The sequence below is a fragment of the Lepidochelys kempii genome, chromosome 2 (assembly GCF_965140265.1).
Source record: "Lepidochelys kempii isolate rLepKem1 chromosome 2, rLepKem1.hap2, whole genome shotgun sequence".
NCBI classification, from domain to species: domain Eukaryota; kingdom Metazoa; phylum Chordata; order Testudines; family Cheloniidae; genus Lepidochelys; species Lepidochelys kempii.
The window spans coordinates 51,891,132-51,911,498 of record NC_133257.1 but is presented as its reverse complement, the minus strand read 5'-3'; the positions used below and the strand labels follow the sequence as shown (position 1 = coordinate 51,911,498).

At 40.7% G+C, this 20,367-nt stretch overlaps 1 protein-coding gene across 7 annotated transcripts in view; it reads right to left on the bottom strand.

Moving 5' to 3' along the window:
- SNX16 (sorting nexin 16) overlaps positions 1–20,367 on the bottom strand; it is a 30,491-nt gene that overhangs the window by 7,948 nt on the left and 2,176 nt on the right. For 6 of the 7 annotated variants that reach the window (XM_073330714.1, XM_073330709.1, XM_073330710.1 and 3 more), the window contains 3 exons: positions 15,304–15,761; positions 12,196–12,282; positions 8,174–8,322 (listed from right to left, as the gene is read on the bottom strand). In XM_073330714.1, coding sequence (XP_073186815.1) covers positions 8,174–8,322; positions 12,196–12,282; positions 15,304–15,678 — 611 coding nt within the window. In that variant the 5' untranslated portion in view covers positions 15,679–15,761. The remainder of the gene's footprint in view (positions 1–8,173; positions 8,323–12,195; positions 12,283–15,303; positions 15,762–20,367) is intronic. The other variant, XM_073330715.1, reaches the window with a different exon arrangement.

Below are 20,367 nucleotides of genomic sequence, written 5' to 3'. Positions count from 1 at the left end.
CTCAACCACACCAAAATCTGAAACACAGGAACAGGTGTTCAGTGTTGTGGAAGAGCACATGTAAAACTTAATGGGAACAAGTTTTTTTCACCTACTTGTTTAATTAACCAACTTTAATTAAGACTGGCAACTAGAAATGCAGAAATACACTCTCCACCCTATGCTTAACCATTTATTTTGCTATTTTTTCTTCTTTCAGCTTTTCACTCTGCAGTCCACCAGTCTAGCGGAAAGAGACTGCTATACTCCATTTGATTGCTGGATTGTCGAGTATGTTCTTAAATGCTTTTTTCAACTCAGTTTTGAATGACCAGTTGATGGTGCTTCAACTTTCCTGTTCGAGAGACCTCTCCCTCTTTGGAATTATTTTTGCCAATATGAAGTTTAAATTCCCACTTGCCCTAATCGCCTCACTTTTTAATCACAGTAGGCAGCAGTACCCCTTACACCACCGTAAACAGTTCCTCTCTGGGAAATCAGTTGGCTGTTTTATAGATTAAGTGGAGGTTGGAGCCCATGTGAGAGACACAATATTGACTCTGAAGTTAAGACTGCATCCAGACTTTCATTACAGGCCTTAATTTTCAAGCCTCCATCCCATTCAAACTGTGACCAGTGTAAACTATTTGTCCAGAGTTTTCTGCAATTAAAATAGTTTTTCCTAAGAATTTTGAGTTTTAAATATTCACATAGTACTTGAAATCACTATGTAATCCTAACAATTGTGGCTGGATCTAATCCAACTGCTAATTTTAGATTTGCTCCAGCCATGACTGATTGGATTATAGAGTGATCTATTAATTTTCTAGAAAAAAAAAACAATCCAACACTTTTCACATGTAAAAATAGTTATTCAACCACAGAAAGTTGGGCCATATTGAAAAACAACCATATTAGAGCAATGTGTAAAATTTGTTTAGTTGACTGTTTAAACAGCTGACCCTCTTTTAATATGGTTCTATAGTCCATCTTTATCTGGTTGAACCATTCTTTTTATAAAATGTGAGCTGTGTTGAATGAGATTGCAATATGGCTAATGCGGAAGAATTATTACATAAAAGCACGGCAGCTCACCATTGTCCTTTAATATCTTCACCCTTGATTTCAGAAAGTTCAGTCCAAATGTATTTTAAAGTATCTAGTTTCACATTATTTTGTTAGAAATCCTATTACACTACAAAATGTGGGATTAGAATAATGTGACAAATACTGTAAAGCTCTTTAGTGTGGAAAGAGGATAACCAAAAAGCGTAACAATTACATCTAAGTATTCAGTCTGCTATATAAATACTTCTATTTACAATAGGTCATATCAATTCCTTGGTGTCTCTGTAGAACAGCTTGTGGGAAGTCCTGTGATTTTCTACTGTAAATTATTTGGCAAATTAGAGTCAAGTACAATAATATACATTATGCATTTTTGCATTAACAGAAATTAAGAAATTAAAAGTTATGGCTACTATTTACTGTAACTCCCTTGGGAATGCATTTTAATTTGTATTACTATGGTGTTTAACTTTAATTTCACTGCCCCATCCCCCTTCCAAACAGGAACTTTAGGGAGAAAAGAGGAAGAAATGAGAGTCTCTTCCCCTTTCCTTTATCCCTACCCTTTCAGACCATAATGGGGAAGGGAGTTTCTCCTCTCAGATTGTGAGATAGAATCTTAGGACTGGAAGGGATTGTGAGAGGTCATCTAGCCAATCCCCTGCACTCATGGCAGGACTAAGTATTATCTAGACCGGGGTTCTCAAAATTCATTGCACTGCGATCCCCTTCTGACAACAAAAATGACTACACATCCCCAGGATGGGGGACCGAAGCCTGAGCCTGTCCAAGCCCCACCACCCTGGGCCAGGGGAGGGGGCACAGCCCAAGGGCTTTAGCCCCAGGCAGGGGGCCTGTAACCTGAGCCCTGCTGGCCAGGGCTGAAGCCTTCTGGCTTCAGCCCCATGTGGTGGGGTTCAGGCTTCAGACCCGGGCCGCAGCAAGTCTAAGCCAGTCCTGGTGACCCCATTAAAACCAGGTCATGACCCACGTGGGGTCCTTACCCAGAGTTTGAGAACCACGGATCTAGACCATCTCTGACAAGTGTTTGGAGATTTTTAAGAGTCGGCTAGACAATGATGGAGAGTCCACAACCTCCCAAGGCAATTTATTTCACAGCTTAACTGAAATGTGGCACCCAGAACTGGACACAGTACTCCAGCTGAGGCCTAACCAGTGCGGAGTAGAGCGGAAGAATTACTTCTTGTGTCTTGCTTATTACACTCCTGCTGATACATCCCAGAATGATCTTTGAGTTTCAGATCATTGAAGATTTCCTAGTTAAGCCAGGGTGGTCTCTTGCCATACTTCCTATCTTTCCTACACAGTGTGATAGTTTGCTTGTGCCCTTAATAATGTCTCTTTGAAAAACTGCAACTCTCTTTAACTGTTTATCCCCTTAGACTTGCTTCCCATTGGATCTTACCTACCAACTCTCTGAGTTTGCTAAAGTCTACCTTCTTGACATCTATTATCTTTATTGTGCTGTTTTCCTTCCTACCATTCCTTAGAATCATGAACTCTACCATTTCATGATCACTTTCACCTAAGTTGCCTTCCACTTTCAAATTCTCAACCAGTTCCTCCCTATTTGTCAAAACCAAATCTAGAACAGCTCTCCTTTTGTAGTTTTCGCCACCTTCTTAATCCCCCTGCATGGCCCTCTGCTTCTCCTACCACCTGTTACTACATGATTCCCTCTTCCCTCAGTCCTATTGCCTATCTATAAGAAGGCAAGAAGACAGAAACAGGCAGCAGTGCCAAGTGAAAGACAGAGCTGCATTATGCTGCATCTGGTGGGCAGGGGAGGCAGAGGAAGCAAACACATGTGTAAAGCTATCCTACAAATCTCAACAGCAGGAAACTGAGTGCCTCCCTTTAAGACTCCCCCTAGGGTAGGGTGGAGGGACAAGAGAGATGTTGCTGCTTCTGAAGAACAAAGCACAGCCTACTCAGCAGGTTAGGCTTCTTTCTCCCTCCTGCCCCATTACATGAATTTGCAGGAGTATGTTAAGTTTTGTAGGTAGAGATCTGGCTCTCCAATGCACCAGGAAAATGATCAGACAAGATGCATAGCTACTAAGTTTTTTGCTGCTCTATGTGACCTTTTATTCAAATTCAGACATAATTTGCATATTTGCAAACAACTTGCATACTACCATACATTTCAGCTTTAAATTATTGTGTGAATTTAGTGCTAGCGAAAGGCACCTCACAGCCCTAGCAAAAGAAGTTCTTGATCAGCAGGCAAGCTTCCCACACATGCTGCTTTGCCAGCATGCCTCAACCCTAATATGGCAGGGAAGGGAAAACAAAGAAAAGACTTCCTCTCAAAAGAACAAAGGTAGTTCAGTCTCCATGACCCACGCAGTTCTTGGCCTCTCAGCAAATCAGCACAATATGTGGTGGTGTGATGACAAAGCTAGAACAGAGATCCACAGACTCCTCCAAACAGCCATTCAAAGGTGGTAATTTTTAATCCCTGCTGAGCCAGGAAGGATTCAGACTGGTGACCTACTGATGAAAGGTTCCATAGCTTATTAGTAAGGCTGCAAGTTTGTCATGGCAGTCACAGATTCCGTGACTTTCTGCGACCTCAGCGACTTCTGCAGTGGCCGGTGTGCCTCGTTCAGGGGCAGGTCAGGCAGCCCCTCGCCAGACGCACCAGCCACTGTTGGGGCAGTCTCGGGACACCGGGCAACCCCCTCCCCCAACACCCAGCAACAGTGTTTGGGTGTGGGAGACGGCAGGGATGTGGTGAGGCGGGGTCTGGGCAGTGCTTACCTGGAGGGCTTCTTGAAGCAGCAACATCCCCCTCTCTCAGCTGCGAGGTGGAGACGTAGCCAGGCAGCTCTGCATGCTGCCTCCTCCCAGAGCGCTGGATTCGCAGCTCCGATTGACTGGGAACCGCGGCCAATGGGAGCTGCAGGGATGGAGCCTGCAGATGGTGGGAAAAGCTGGCTGGCCATGCCTCTGCCTAGAAGCTGAGTGAGGGGGATGTCGCTGCTTCTGGGGAGCCCCCCCAGGTAAGCGCCGTCCAGCGCCTGCCTTACCCCGTCCAGTGCCCCAACCTCCTACCCCCTCCCACACCGAAACTCTGCTGCTGTGGGGGCAGGGAGGAAAGAAGTGTGGAGCCAGGTAAGGAGCCTGACGGCCCCGCCAACCACCCCGGCCAGCACCAGAGTGGGTCCCGGGTTCCATGCCGCCGGCCACTCTCCCAGCACCTGGGCTGCCTTCCCCCAGCCCCACATTCAAGTTTCAGTCAGGGGTATATCATAAAAGTCATGGATAGCTCACGGGCTGTGAATTTTTGTTTACTGCCCGTGACCTGTCAGACTTTTACTAAAAATATCCGTGACTAAAATGTAGCCTTACTTATTAGTAATGACATGAGGCAACAAGTCCCCCAATCAGTGTGAATGTTACACCTTCAAGAATAAGGCTTACTTTCTAGAAAAATAAGGTTATTAAATCAAATTCTAAACTTTTTGGAGCTTACAGGGGCAGGGTCTTCCAGGTTTTGGAGGCACAGGCAAGTTTTCTGACATTGACACACTCACTTCTTCAAACACACTCTAAAAGTACCACAACGCCACCCCTTCTTCAAAGGAAAGCTCCCATTAACCAAAATATGAACACTAATATGATAAAACATTAGCAAAATATTCAAATTCACTTCTAAATACGTTTTACAATACAAAACCATTCCAACTGTTACTCCTGGGAATGGCATTAACTTAGGAAGGGGTCATAATACACATTTTCTCCAACATGGGTCATCAGCAGGGTGTAAGCCCATGACCTTCAGATCCACAGTACAAATTTCTTCCATTTCAGCTATAGACAAACCTCTAGAAGAAGACATGTCACATGTGTAACTACTGGAAAACTCACTCTCGGACAATACTAGAATGTTAGGTATCAGGATTCCAGGTGTTGGGAGTAGAGTCATACCTCATTATTTGGCATATTCCTTCTGAAAGTCAGCATGGAAAAGTGGATCTGTCATATTTGAGACTGGATTTCTATTCCTGCTCTGCCTGATGTGATCTTGTGCAATTTCTCAGGTATCTTACATGTAATATGTGTGAATAATAATTACCACCCCTTTGATAGGGCATGAGATCTTGGTTAATGCTGGTCGTGAAGTGTGCTGAAACATTAACAGCAGTTGGTGCAAGAGCTGAGAAAACAACTCATGATCTCCTGGCTTGGGATACATTCCACTAGGCTACAGGATATTCTGTAGTGGAACATGTCTCTCTCTAAGATGCATGACAGGCCTATTAAATATGAGAGTCACTGTGAGATGTGAGGCCCTTGATAGAACTACAGATGCATGGCAGCAGAGTAAGGGCTTATCTACACTAGAAAGTTGTACCCATAACTATACGGGTATAGTTTAAGCAGTACAACACCCATAGTGTGGGCTGTTATATCAATATACAGGTGCTTTATACAGGTGTAGCTATTCCTTTACACTAGTATAACTGCAGGCACACTAGAGCTTTCCCTGGTGTAATTATTCTGTTTTTGTTTTTTAAAGCTACACTCTTAATTAAAATAGTTACCTCAATACAACTCTTAAGTGTGGATCAGACCTAAGAGACTCTTGAACAGCATAATAACCAGTGCTGCAGTTTTGTGGGACTAAACCAGTTAGAGGCAAGCAAAACTGTAAGGGCAATTCTAAAACAAACACACACTGAATTTAAAGACCGGGATGTACAACTTGACCAAGTAACAGTTGTCAGAGCCATAACTACATTTCCTGATTTTACTTCATATAAAAACACTTTTAGTAAAGGGTTTTGTATTCAATTTCTTCGTGATGGTGGGGTGGAAAAAAAGAACTTGACTGTTTAATTGTGCATTCATACATTCTCAAACAAGTCTCAGAGCATTTTTATGAACATGCACATTCTAAACGTAAGCTCTAACAGTCAATTCAAATACCATGAATTCTGAACTATTGTATCCCAGAATGCACAGCATACTACAGAGTGCACAAAATTTGACTGCAGACTGAGGTGACCAGCAGGACAGCTATTTTATTCAGATTCTGTGATACAGCCATCATGATGGCCAATTTAAGTACACTTTAAGTACCAATTTGGTACCCACTGCCTTACAATCTGAATACCACCCAACTATTTAAAAACAGAAACAAGTCTTACTTCCCAGCTTGATGAATAGCTTGATTAGTTTAACACTTCCTCCTCATCAGGGTCTATGTAGGAAGAACTTACTGAGAAAAACTAAGGTTCTGCATTTAGTTCTGCAAGTGGTGAGGGCCATGAGTATTCTCTTGTGGGAGCAAGTTCCATAGCTAGATCCAGCTTCTGTGAAAATTCTGTCTCCTAAACTAACAAGCCTTCTCCTGTTGGTCAACAGTTCCATTTTTCTGGTGGAACGTAGCTATCATGCAAATGGTCATGTAGTTAGGACCAATCCCAAAAAAAATTTTGGAACAAGATGCCTTCCAGTCAAACATACAATAGAAATTTTTGCACTCTGAAAAAAAAGACATTTATGATAAGGAGACAAACTTGGTCTACGTTAGAAAATTAAGTTGGCTTACCTACATTGGTCAGGGAGGGATATAAAAAATCCACACCCCTGAGAGATGTAGTTAAGCCAACCTAACTCCCAGTGTAGACAGAGGTAGGTCAATGGAAGAATTCTTCTGTCATCCTCGCTACCACCTCTCAGCGAGGTGGATTACCTACACCAACATAACTGGTCACTTCAGTCTGCAATCAAATTTTGCGCACTCTGTAGTATGCTGTGCACTCTGGGATACAGTGGTCCAGAATTCATGGTACTTGAATTGACTGTTACAGCTTATGTTTAGAATGTGCATGTTTATAAAAATGCTCTAAGACTTGTTTGAGAATGTATGAGTGCACAATTAAACAGCTCTCCCATTTGCACAGGTAGTGTTTACTACACTGAAGGGCTGCAGCTTCCTGCTGCTGTAGCTTTTCAAGTGTAGACAAGACTTAAGGGCTTGTCTTCAAAGCTAAAAAAGCTGCTTTTTTCACCTCAGGGTAATTAACATGCCTTACCTATCCCAAGATAAAAAACACTGAAGAAAAAGCACTTCAGTTTTAGCATGAGGTAAACTGCCATGGTAAACTGCCATGGCTGGCAGGGGCATAGGGCTGTTTACCTCATGGTAAAACTGAAGTGCCTAGTCTTCAGTTTTTATCTCAAGATAGCTAAGGCATGTTAATTAACCTGAGATAAAAAGGCAGCTTTTTTAGCTATGAAGGGCTGAGGGGAAGAGCACATGGTCGCATTCATACAGTTTAAGGAAGCAACTTGGTGGCTCCTTTCTAAGTGCAAGCCCTGAGAGGGTGAAAGAGATGGACACTATTTACCTTTCTTTTAGAGATTCCCCTTGTTTCAGTGTAGGCTACCATGCAGAGGCTCTCTAATCTATACCTCTCCCTCCCAGCACCCACTTCAACCTCTTCTCCTTCCCCAATTACTCCCCCAAGAAATCTTAAAATTGTATTTGTTACTCTTGCTTCACAAGAAGAGGGTATAATTATCCTCAATTCAAAAGTCTCATATCAGTGGGACTCTAGAAAATTTTTATTGTATTATGGAAAACCAGAATTAATATAGAAATACTCTTGTTGCCATACCACTAATAAAACTACCTTGCATGGTAATACTATGTTACATAACTTTAAACACCTCAAATTTATGCACATTGTTGCAAGTGATTTTGGTGTAGTACTGTAGGCCCTTAAAACTGTGAAAACCTATCATCTCATTCCAACATAAATTAAAAGCCATTTATTAATTCTGTATTCAACACAGAGAAATAATCCCAGAGTAAACATGCCTTGTGATTTGTCTTGCATTTAATTTTTTTTAAATGTGCAATATTTAATTAACCATCTAAAATAGAATATATCACCATTTCCTCTTTATGGAGATTAAAAAGATGCAGTAAAATCTATATAATGGTTGATTGCACAGCACAAGCCAAACTGCCAACAAAATTCTGTACCTTATTGCTCAAATAGATGGGCTAGTCTGTTGGAGCCTAGAGAGGCCAACTCCAGGTGTTACAGTACATGAGGGGAAAAAAAAAAAAAAAACAGTCACATACCAGTTAGCAATGTCTTTGTGAGCCACTAAATTCTGCAGGAATGCTTGTAGTCCCAACTGTCGATCTTCCAGGAAGTCAGGGTTATAATTATCCTTGAACCAGCGCTTTGGTGGAAGTGCCAATCGAAAGCCTGGAAACATATCTTTTAACTGAAATAGAAACCAAAGACAAATGAAGGAAGACTACAAATAAAGTACCTACTGAAATACTCAGATAAGCCACTAAACAGCTTTTACCTTGAGAATCAAATTCCCTTCCACCCTCATTAACTCAAGCACAATGAGTATTTGGCATACATAAAATGACTAATCTACACTATAAATTTCTAATCACAGCATTGCCATTCATTGTTTGGCCCTGGGCAGTCAACTGACCTCTCCATTTTTCCATCTGAAAAATGGGAGGAGTTACCCACCTCACTTTTGTGTTTTGATGCTTTAATTTTTTATACTGTTATGAGTTATAAAGCACTGTGCAAATCCTAAGTATTACAGAATCAAACATTTCATCGGTGTTGCACATAGTTTGTAAAGTATAGAGATAGATTATATCTATATAGATATATAGATATAAAAATATAAAAGCCATTACAAATCCAGAGGAATGCAAGTCATCCTTTTTTGGGCCAGCCAATCAAAATCAGTTTTGACACATAAATGAAGCACTTCTGGTATAGAGCATTAACATTTCAAGATACACAGATCCAGCAAAAATCCCACTGCTAAATATTTTGTGGCATATTCACACAGCAATGAAATGTTTTTGAAGTGTCAGAAATAACTAACTTTTACACTATTTTACCAAAATATACAAATGAAATATGAAAATGAACTATTACTTATTCAATCATGCATTATAGTCTTGAACTGAAAATAAATTTGAGATATCATAAGGGGTCATTTGTTGCTAGGGTTGCCAACTTTCTGATTGCAGAAAACCGCACACCATTGCCCCACCCCATCAATGAGGCTCCGCCCCTGCTTACTCCATCTCCCCTTCCTCCATTGCTTGCTCTCCCACATCCTCACTCACTCATTTTCACTGGGCTGGGGAGGGTTGGAATGCAGGAGGAGGTGTGGGCTCAGGGGTGCAGGAGGCGGCTCCAGGCTGGGGGGTGGGGCAAGTGGTTGGTGTGTGGGAGGGCTCTCGCTTAATATGAGTCACCTATGCACTACTGCAGATAGATGTGTCTGTTTTTACAATCATACATATCAATTACTCAGGGCAGTAAACATTTAAAAGCTATTCCATGATAAAAGCAAAAAATATTGCCCAATGGTCTACTTCTATGATAAATATCACCTGTATTTCAACTAGAAACCTTAGTTGTAATTTCCCTGAAATTAAAAATGATCTCATGAATCTCAGTACTAACCTAAGTTGGAGGTTTTAAGTGTAATGTTCTCTTCATCTTGCTAGAAAACTGAAGGCTACATACACCTGTAACTATATCTGGGTTCTGCCATCATCCCAATCCACAGCCTAAGCTGATTTGTGTATTGCATCATGTCTTTTGAACCCTGTTTCATGTATGGCCTTTTAGCTCAGCTATCGATAGACCACAGTATTAGTATTAACATACATGTTGAGTAAACAACTATAATTATTAGTGCACAGACTTTTCTCTCTCTGCTTCTTTTAAGTCTTGTCTATCCTTAGAGTACCAATTTAACTTACTGTAAAGCACTTTAAGCCTAAAACTTTGAGAGGATTCACCTATTAAAATGATAAAGAAAAATTCCGAATTAAGCCAAAAATTTTTTTGAAAGTACTCTGCAAGAGGAATGAGACAAAAAATCCACTAAAATAGTTTTCCCTTTAAAACAAACAAAATGTCTTTATTATGTTATGATGCTGATAAAAAACTAGGAAATTCAAAGTAAAGGCTTTATATTAATGGCCTTCACTCACTCTCCTCCAAACAAAACTCCCTTGACAATATCATGTGAAAGTTTAGTCTTAGTTTCCAACTTTGACAACCTATATCCTAAGTAATGTTTTTTTGTAATGCATCCAGAAAATGCCTTCAGTCCCCCATCTACAAAACAAGATTAAGCTTTCTCCACCAAAACAAATCAGTTTTGACCTGTAGAGAAAGAGTGTCGCGTTAAATCTCTGTGTTTATCAATTCTTGGCCTTTGTCTTGACATGACGAACAAAATTTAATTGTTAGATGACGACTAGGCTACTAGCAATTGAACTGATACCACCAACACTACAGCCAAGGAAAGAGAAAATGTGAAGGAAGAGGGTATGATCATGCTTTAACTAGTGCGAAAGCGGTACATAGAATGAGGAAGATGGAGATCAGGCTCTGAAATTTGTCCAGGAGGACAAACTAATTTACATTCAGTGGTCTTCTAGTTTAAACATTCTATTATATTTTGACACCTGTCATTATACAGGTGGCCTAGAGCAGAGGTGGGCAAACTACAGCCTGCGGGCCACATGCGGCCCACGGGACCGTCCTGCCCGGCCTTTGAGCTCCCCGCTGGGGAGGCTAGCCCCTGGCTCCTCCCCCACTGTCCCCTCTTCACCGCAGCCACGCCGCCGTGCGGGCAGTGCTCTGGGCGGTGGGGCTGCGCGCTCCTGCAGGGCGGCGCAGCAGCATGTCTGGCTCTGGCCAGGAGGTGCAGCTGCCAGACATGCTGCTCTGAGCCGGCATGGTAAGGGGGCCAGGGCCAGCGGCGTTTGGATAGGCATGGGAGTCCCGGGGGGCCTGTCGGGGGCGTGGATAGGGGTTGGGGCAATCAGGGGACAGGGGGGTTGAATGGGTGGGGGTTTCTGAGGGGGGCAGTCAGGGGGCAGGAAGTGGGAGGGGGCGGGAGGCCAGGCTGTTTGGGGAGGCACAGCCGTCCCTACCCAGCCCTCCATACAGTTTTGCAACCCCAATGTGGTCCTCGGGCCAAAGTTTGCCCACCCCTGGCCTAAAGGATAATTAACAACAGGCACAAGGACTCCATGGAAACACTGTATATGCGCAATGTGCAAGTTGTTACTTAAATTGCAAGACAATAACCAAGACATTGGTTATAACCATTATTGCACCCATGCTTCTTTGGGTCCATGTGCCTAAATCTCTTGATGTTAGATCAGGAGAAAAGGAACAAAAAGAAAAAGAACAGAACAAAAATTTAACAAGGATGAAAAGACAAATTACAATGTGTTTAAAAACATAAAAATGAAACATCAATGAACATACTGAAGAGGAAACAGAAATGTCAAATAGTAAAAGGCAAAATGTGAAGGACTTATTCTTGAGAATAAAGAGAAAATATCATTTCTCGTTGTAGACTCCCATACTCCTAAATTTTCACGTATCCCACCATTTGTATTCTATAAACACTGAACAAACTTGTCCAGCAGAAATATCAGAAGTTCACTGTAAAAGGATATTATTTCTGTAAAGTTAAAAGTTAAGTTGCTGGCATATACAAGCTCTCTCCTGTGTTAGCCTTTACTTTATATCAGCTTCTTGTAATTAAAAAAATCAATACTTATGGAATCTATTAACTCACAAATCTCTGAAGACAAACACAGAAGACTAGCATTTCCCATAAACATATGTAATACTTTTGGTGCTCATATAAATCAGGAGCATCAGATCATACTGTTGATCAATACAATTCTACTGCATTGGAGACACTATGAAGATGAGGAGGTTAGATAAATACTCTATCATTCTTATAAGAGAAACTGGATAGTCTTACCCCACTTCTATCCAAGTGTTTAATTATTATGAGTTAAATACCCTGCACTCAGGTACATACACAGTGTATTATGAAGCATTAAAAGTTTCACTTGAAAAAAAATCATGAATTTTTTTCTAAAAGTGATAAATCCCAGTGTTTTCCAGTCATTAGTATAAACAAACAAGTCCCTTATATGTGCAAAGGAAGCAAAAGCAGAAGCAGAAGAAAGGTTAACGTAAGATAAGCAAAGTTAGAAATAAAGGAAACAAAAACAATAGAAAGATCACACAAAATCATTTGAGAACTTGCCAGTTTAAACTTGTTACTCACCTTGTCATTAAGCCTAGAGAAGTCAGTGTACCTTCTGAAAACCACCCAACTCTCCTCTGGACTTCTTTTTACCAGTATTTTGTAAACCTATTATGTAAAAATCAATAGCATAGCTTCAAAAAAGGGTACAAGCAGGGCATCTTCCTATTATAGTTCTATGATTGGAAGGCTGAAATAACTCTCCTGTTCGAGAAAGTGGAAGGATGATATAAATGAAAAAAGTTTAACCAAACATACTAGCTAAAGATATTCTACAGATTAAAAAGCCCTAAATTTAAAAGTTCTCTTAACATTTAAATGGAAATTAACATGCACTGATCATGAAGGGGAAACTAAGGACTGACTTGGAAAGGGAAGGGCAAAAAAGGAAAACTCCTTTCTCTCGAAGAACAAAGGGTGAAATCCTGGCTCCAATGAAGTCAATGGTAAACTCCGATTGGGGGAAATCCTGGCTCCATTGAAGTCAAAGTATTTTCCACCTAAGTTGAAACCTTTGGTACCAAAGATACATCAACAAAACATGCTATAACTAATTAGGTCTGTTGGAATTAGCCTGTATTACAGCTTTACTTTTTACTGATCCATGACACCAATCTCGCTCTTAAACATAACATTGATGCTACCAAGCAGGCTCTGGGGCAGTATTAATTTTGAACTCTGTATCATCTAAAAGATCCAGATCTGCACTGGATAACGGTTTGAAAATTTGGTTGCACACACTCACACGTTCAGGTACTGCAGGACAACTCTGCTCCCTCCCCCCCTCCCAAAAAGACAATCACTGTTTTGGCTTCCATTTTTATTGAGCCTGGTAGTTTTTGTCCTCCCAAGTGACTGAACATGACAAACCAGCCAATAATGTACACATTAGTTCAGAGTGACCGAGCTGACAGTATCAAAATTGTAGTCATTGATCACTTGACTCAGATGTGGTGTCATTACACCACAACAACCCCACTTGATCAGGACATGCATTCAAATGAACAGGCACAAGGGATGGATTTTAAGCAGCAAGCCAAATTTTAACACTAATGTGCCCTTTCCCCATCTCACATACAACAGGTATTTAAGTGGGTCCAGTTTGGTGTTCACGACTTACAACATACAACCAATAACTTGGGGTAGACCCAGCTAGGCCCAACCTTGAGACTCAACTCACTTCTGAACGTCTCTACCTACTTCTGCATGGGAGGTAACAGTTATCAAGGGAGGACCTTAGTCTGAAGATTTCAGGTTTCCCATTTTTCCCCATAGCAAAAAGACCACCAGTGAAATCCTGAGTCTCACCTACCTTTGGAATCTGGTCCCTTTTAGCCTTATCCACGATGGAGGAAGAGGCTTTTGAAAAGCCCAGGGAAGTTTAAATAGGAGAAGGGGCTTCCAGGAGAACCAGCTGACTAGCCTGTTCGCCCATCCCAAACCAATGGCAAGCCAGCAGACCTGAGGGGTGGAAGCCCCTTTACCACACATGCATGAACTTTCATGTTCTCCCCATGCACTGCGTACTCCTCCTTCAGGCTGCTCAAGATTATTCCCCTGTGGACTACAGGGAAGGGGCACTTTCCCACCTTTCATTATGAATGGGAGACTCAACCTTTTTGGATATGGGGGAGAGGAAAGAGGCATGGAAAAAAGTGACAGAGGCAGAGATAAAGGTATAGAAAAATGCATTAATACCATGGAGCTAAAGAGGTACTGTTACACAGAAAATATTAACATTGTCCAAAAGAAAATAAGCTGAGTATCAGTGATCTACAATATATAATATTTAAGTACATGAAGATCTGCAGTGAATCAAGAACTCATGACTTTATTAGTAAAAACAATGTGAAGATACTTCCAGTACTCCAAGATTACAACCTTGACTTCCAAGTGTAAGAAAAATAATTAAAAGTTTAGTTAATATTGGGGTTTTTTTGCACTGTATAGGCTGATACAGCTCCTTGATTAAATTGACAAGAAGCAAGAAATTTCTGGCAATTTAATTGTAAACAATTCTTCCCCCAGAGATATCCTATATATACTCTGCTTCTTCATACATTTTTCTTAACCACCTTTTTCCACTTGTATAATAAATTTTACAGTACTTCAAGTTTTTCATAGCAGATTCTTCATTTACTGGTCAAATACAAATTCTGCTATAGTCTCAGTAGCTGATAACTCTCAATTCTGGGAAATCTATGTGAATCCTCCTCAGAGAGTTAGACTACTTTTTGCTTATTTGGTCCTTCATAAAGGTAAAATTGTAGACAGTTGTACTATGGTTTAAAAATACACAGAATGATATGAAAAAGAAAATACAAATACACACATATATGAATAGGTCTTTAAGAATATGTCTACACAGTAAAGAGAAACCTGTGGCTAGCCCATGCTTGCTGGCTTGGGCTGTGCGGCGGTTTCACTGTTATGTAGACTTTCCCTTCTTATACATTAAAAACACTTTTTATATATTTAACACCATTATAAATGCTGGAGGCAAAGTGGAGTTTGGGATGGAGGCTGACAGCTCGTGACCCCCCCATGTAAGAACTTTGTGACCCCCTGAGGGGTCCCAACTCCCAGCTTGAGAACCCCTGATCCAATGGCTAGAAGTTGAAGCTAGACATATTCAAACTGGAAAAAAAGGTGTAAAGTTTTAACAGTAATTTAATTAACCATTGGAATAATTTACCAAGGCTCGTGGTGAATTCTCCATCCCTGACAATTTTTAAATCAATATTGGATGTTTTTATAAAAGATATGCTCTAAGCATTATTTTTGCTAAGTTCAATGGGCCTGTGTTATACAGGAGGTCAAACTGGATGATCACAATGGTTTGTTCTGACCTTGGAATCTATGAATCTATAAGGCAAAGAACTGGGTTCTAATGCAGAGTGTCTGTGATTTTGGGAAAGAAAACCTACGTGCCTCAGTTTCCCCATCTGTACAATGGGGAAACTACTCTCACACCTCACAGCAGTATTTAGAAGCTAAATTAATATTTGTAATGCACTCCGAGATCCTTGAACTGAAGGTTTAATTATTTAAATGAAAAGCATTATGAAATCAAATTCATGATCCTATTATCTTTACAGGAGGAATTGCACTTCTCTGAAACAAACTTACAGTGAATTTTGCCCTTTCTTCCATCACCTCATAACCCAGTATAGTAGGTGTAGAAGGTCGATCTTCCCAGCTCCCAGAGTCTGTATTTTGCTCAATATCTTCCATAGGCTGAGTACAGTATTCAATAGATGTGTCCACAGCTGTAAATTTAGTCCTAACAAGTGGACTACTGCATATAGATGACATGGAGCCAATCTGTTCAGGCACACTCATCTTTTTAAAACTACCAATGGTAGAGTCCTCCAGCTGCCCTTTTGAAGAATTTGAGCTTGTTGAGATGCTCCCAAAGGAAGAACTTCTTTGGTTTCTGTGCGTTGTAAAGTTGGAAGAGGAATTTCCTATAGGAATAGGAACAGGAACATAGGGGGTTGCCATTCTTCATTAGAAAACTTCAGCAAATCTATACTTTGTGGTCCAAGAGTTTAAGGTTCATTCTCTTCTTTTCAAGAATACAATATCTGGAAACAAAGAAAACTTTGAAATGACTATCTTTCTTCATATTTCTACAATGAATGTAATGTTAAAATACTGTATTTGGAGGAGTCCACAATTACATTAAGATAACAGTTAAAACACCATTACATGGAATGTGCTATCATTTTAAGTGTCCCCTCAAAAGTTAATCTTTAATTTTTAAAAGGTGCATTGTCAGAGAAGTGCCTCTACCTCTCAGAGCCTCAAAACCTGAATGGATAGTTAAGGTATGACTTGCATCCCATTACATAACCCCCCGCAAAAAGATTTAAATACTGTTGCATCATGGGTGACGCGTAGTGGAGGCTAAGCCTCCCCGAACTTCACACTGCTGGAAAGGAGGGGCTGTGGTGGATTTGGGACGCTCAGAAAAATCTCCCCCCACCATGGTCCTGGGGCTGGAGGCGCTCTCACTCCCTGCCATGGCCTCGGGGCCCTGGCGGGGGCACAGAGCTTTTCCTGTCTCAGGGCTGCAGCAGGGGTGGGGGAGGGGGAAGAAGCAGGGCCTTAGACGGAAGAGGTGAAGTGGGGGTCGAGCTGCAAAGGAAGAGGTGGAACAGGATGGGGGCTTGGGCAAACGGAAGAGGCAAAAGAGCGGAGAGGCTCCGGGCTCCAGCTAGGGTTGAGAGCTCTGCCGGTCCAGGCCAAGAGCTCGACCCCGGCTGAGTTCTCAGGTCCCCCATCCACTCGTGGCCCTGACCCAACTCTCAGCAGGGTGTGGGTGGGGCCTGAGAGCAGCAAGTGGGACATGGCCTTGGCCGAAAGAGGCGAGGCAGGGCAGGGGACTAGCCTTCCCAAGGGGAAGCGTCCCTCGCTGCCCATGTGTTGCATCACTAGTCTGCTGGAAAAATTATAACTTTAGGTTAAATATATAGATACTTAAAACAAACTGCAACTTTTAAAAATTTTGTAATTACTAATATTTAGCATAAACAAATTGAAGCTTCCCTCCTGAAGTGTTACCAATTATACATTTTTGAAAGGCTTCAGAAGCACACAGTACAAACCAAATCCTTATGAATAATAATAATAATAATGATTTACATATTATGAATCAACGGAAACACATAGTAACCTACAGGTGTGGGTGGAATGGAAGATACATTTGCGTACATATAATATGTACTAAAATATGACAAGTATCCTTGGAAAGGAAATTATGAGTATGAAAAAAATGCTTAAGTGTAGAGCATATAATATTGCAGGCATTTATAGGGCATTCATAACCATGTTATCTGGGCACACTTTACATGGTTTGAGCTGGAAGCAATTAAGTATTAGAAGCATTTGCAGAACGAGTGGAGATTAGAGATTAAAAAGCTCAATAATAATAATGGGGGATTTCAACTATCCCCATATTGACTGGGTACATGTCACCTCGGGACGGGATGCAGAGGTAAAGCTTTGTGACACCTTAAATGACTGCTTCTTGGAGCAGCTAGTCCTGGAACCCACAAGAGGAGAGGCAATTTTGATTTAGTCCAACGAGAAGCGCAGGATCTAGTCCAAGAGGTGAATATAGCTGGACCGCTTGGTAATAGTGACCATAATATAATTAAATTTAACATCTCTGTGGCGGGGGAAACACCACAGAAGCCCAACCACAGTAGCACTTAATTTCAGAAAGGGGAACTACACAAAAATGAGGAAGTTAAACAGATATTAAAAAGGTACATTGCCAAAAGTGAAATTCCTGCAAGCTACATGGAAACTTTAAATACACCATAATAGAGGTTCAACTTAAATGTATACCCCAAATCAAAAAACATAGTAAGAGAACCAAAAAAGTGTGACCGTGGCTAAACAAAGTAAAAGAAGCAGTGAGAGGCAAAAAGGCATTCTTTAAAAAGTAGAAGTTAAATCCTATTGAGGAAAATAGAAAGGAGCATAAACTCTGGCAAGTGAAGTATAAAATATAATTAGGAAGGCCAAAAAAGAATATGAAGAACAGCTAGCCAAAGACTCAAAGTAATAGCAAAAAAATTAAGTACATCAGAAGCAGGAAGCCTGCTAAACAACCAGTGAGGCCACTGGATGATCAAGATGCTAAAGGAGCACTCAAAAACGATATGGCCATCATGGAGAAATTAAATGAATTCTTTGCATCACTCTTCACAGCTGAGGATGTGAGGGAGATCCTTAGATTTGTCACCTAAGAAGAATGGCTCAAATTTGGGAAACTGTCTCAGACTGAGGTGTCATTAGAGGAGGTTTTGGAACAAATTGATAAATTAAACAGTAATAAGTCACCAGGACCAGATGGCATTCACCCAAGAGTTCTGAAGGAACTCAAATATGAAATTGCAGAACTACTAACTGTGGTGTGTAACCTATCATTTAAATCTGCTTCTGTACCAAATGACTGGAGGATAGCTAATGTGACGCCCATTTTTAAAAAGGTCTGCACAGGTGATCCCGGCAATTATAGTCCAAGAAGCCTGATTTCAGTACCAGGCAAACTTGCTGAAACTATATTAAAGAACAAAATTGTCAGACATATAGATGAACATAATTTGTTGGGGAAGAGTCAACATGTTTTTTGTAAAGAAAAATCATGCCTCACCAATCTACTAGAATTATTTGAGGGGGTCAACAAGCATGTGGACAGGGGGATCCAGTGGATATAGTATAGTACTTAGATTTTCAGAAAGCCTTTGACAAGATCCCTCACCCAAAGGATCTTAAGCAAAGTAAGCTGCCATGGGATAAGAGGGAAGGTCATCTCATGGATTGATAACTGCTTAAAAGATAGGAAACAAAGGGTAGGAATAAATGGTCAGTTTTTCAGAACGGAGAGAAGTAAATAGTGGTGTCCCTCAGGGGTCTGTACTGCAACCAGTACTATTCAACATATTCAGAAATCATCTGGAAAAAGGAATAAACAGTGAGGTGGCAAAATTTGCAGATGATACAAAACTACTCAAGATAGTTAAGTCTAAAGCAAACTGTGAAGAGCTACAAAGGGATCTCACAAAACTGGGTGACTGGGCAACAAAATGGCAGATGAAACTCAATGCTGATAAATGCAAATAATGCACATTAAAAACATAATACCAATTATACATATAAAATGATGGGATCTAAATTAGTTGTTACCACTCAAGAGAGATCTTGGAATCACTGTGGATAGTTGTTCTCTGAAAACATCCACTCAATGTGCAGCAGCAGTCAAAAAAGCAAATAGAACATTGGAAATCATTAAGAAAGGGACAGTTAATAAGACAGAAAATATCATATTGCCTCCATATAAATCCATGGTACGCCCACATCTTGAATACTGAGTGCAGATGTGGTCGCCCCATCTCAAAAAAGATATCCTGGAATTGGAAATGGTTCAGAAAAGGGCGACAAATGACTAGGAGTATGGAACAGCTTACGTATGAGGAGAGATTAATAAGATTGGGACTTTCAGCTTGAAAAAGAGACGATTAAGGGGGGGATATGATAGAGGTCTATAAAATCATGACTGGTGTGGAGAAAAAACAAGAAAGTATAATTTACTACTTCTCATAACACAAGAACTAGGGGTCACTAAATGAAATCCATAGGCAGCAGGTTTAAAACAAACAAAAGGAAGTATTTCTTCAGACAATGCACAGTTAACCTGTGGAACTCTTTGCCACAGGATGTTGTGAAGCCCAAGACTATAACAGCGTTCAAAAAAGAACTAGATACCATTCATGGAGAATAGATCCATCAATGGCTATTAGCTAGGATGCGCAGGGATGGTGTCCCTAGCCTGTTTGCCAGAAACTGGGAATGGGTGACAGGGAATGGATCACTTGAGGATTACCTGTTCTGTTCATTCCCTCTGGGGCACCTGGCATTAGCCACTGTCAGAAGACAGGATACTGGGCTAGATGGACCTTTGTTCTGACCCAGTATGGCCGTTCTTTTGTTCTTAACTGCTTCAGGCACCCTGACTTTAAAGACATATATAATGTGCAAGAACACACTACTTCATACTTGGAGATCATTTTATACAGTTTTAAATTCTCAAACAAACAAACAAACAAACATTTTGACCTATTATTTGCTAATGGTGGAGCTCAAAAATACAAAAAAACCCTAGAATCTTTGTATGGAACCAAATCATCAGAAAAAGAAAATGATGCAAATGTGACAGCCCAAAATCTCAACTGAACTTGAAGTAATTGCTCCTACGCATTTACTTGGATTGACACAATACATGAAAAGGAAGAAGAAAAAACAGACAAAAAATTGTTTTGCTACTTGCCTAAAAGTGTTTTGACAGATAAGAGGCTCACATTGATGCAGTGAAGATGACCGGTTAAGGATCATTTTAAATGAGCTACCCATTTAATGCATTAAAGTTTAATACTACTCTCACATTTAATTACAATAAAGCAGTGGAATCATTTATACCTTAGCTACTTCATGGATACATACAGCAAAACATTCAGCACACTCTTTCTAGTGCTACAACAAAGTAAACAACTTTTCTCCATCTTATCCAGACAGACCTTGATTTTCCCTGTTCTTCGGAAGAGATTTGTTCCTCTCCCAAAACTCTGTTTGGGATAGTTCACCCCAACAGCAAGCAAAGATTACACAGAAAGAAAAGAGCAG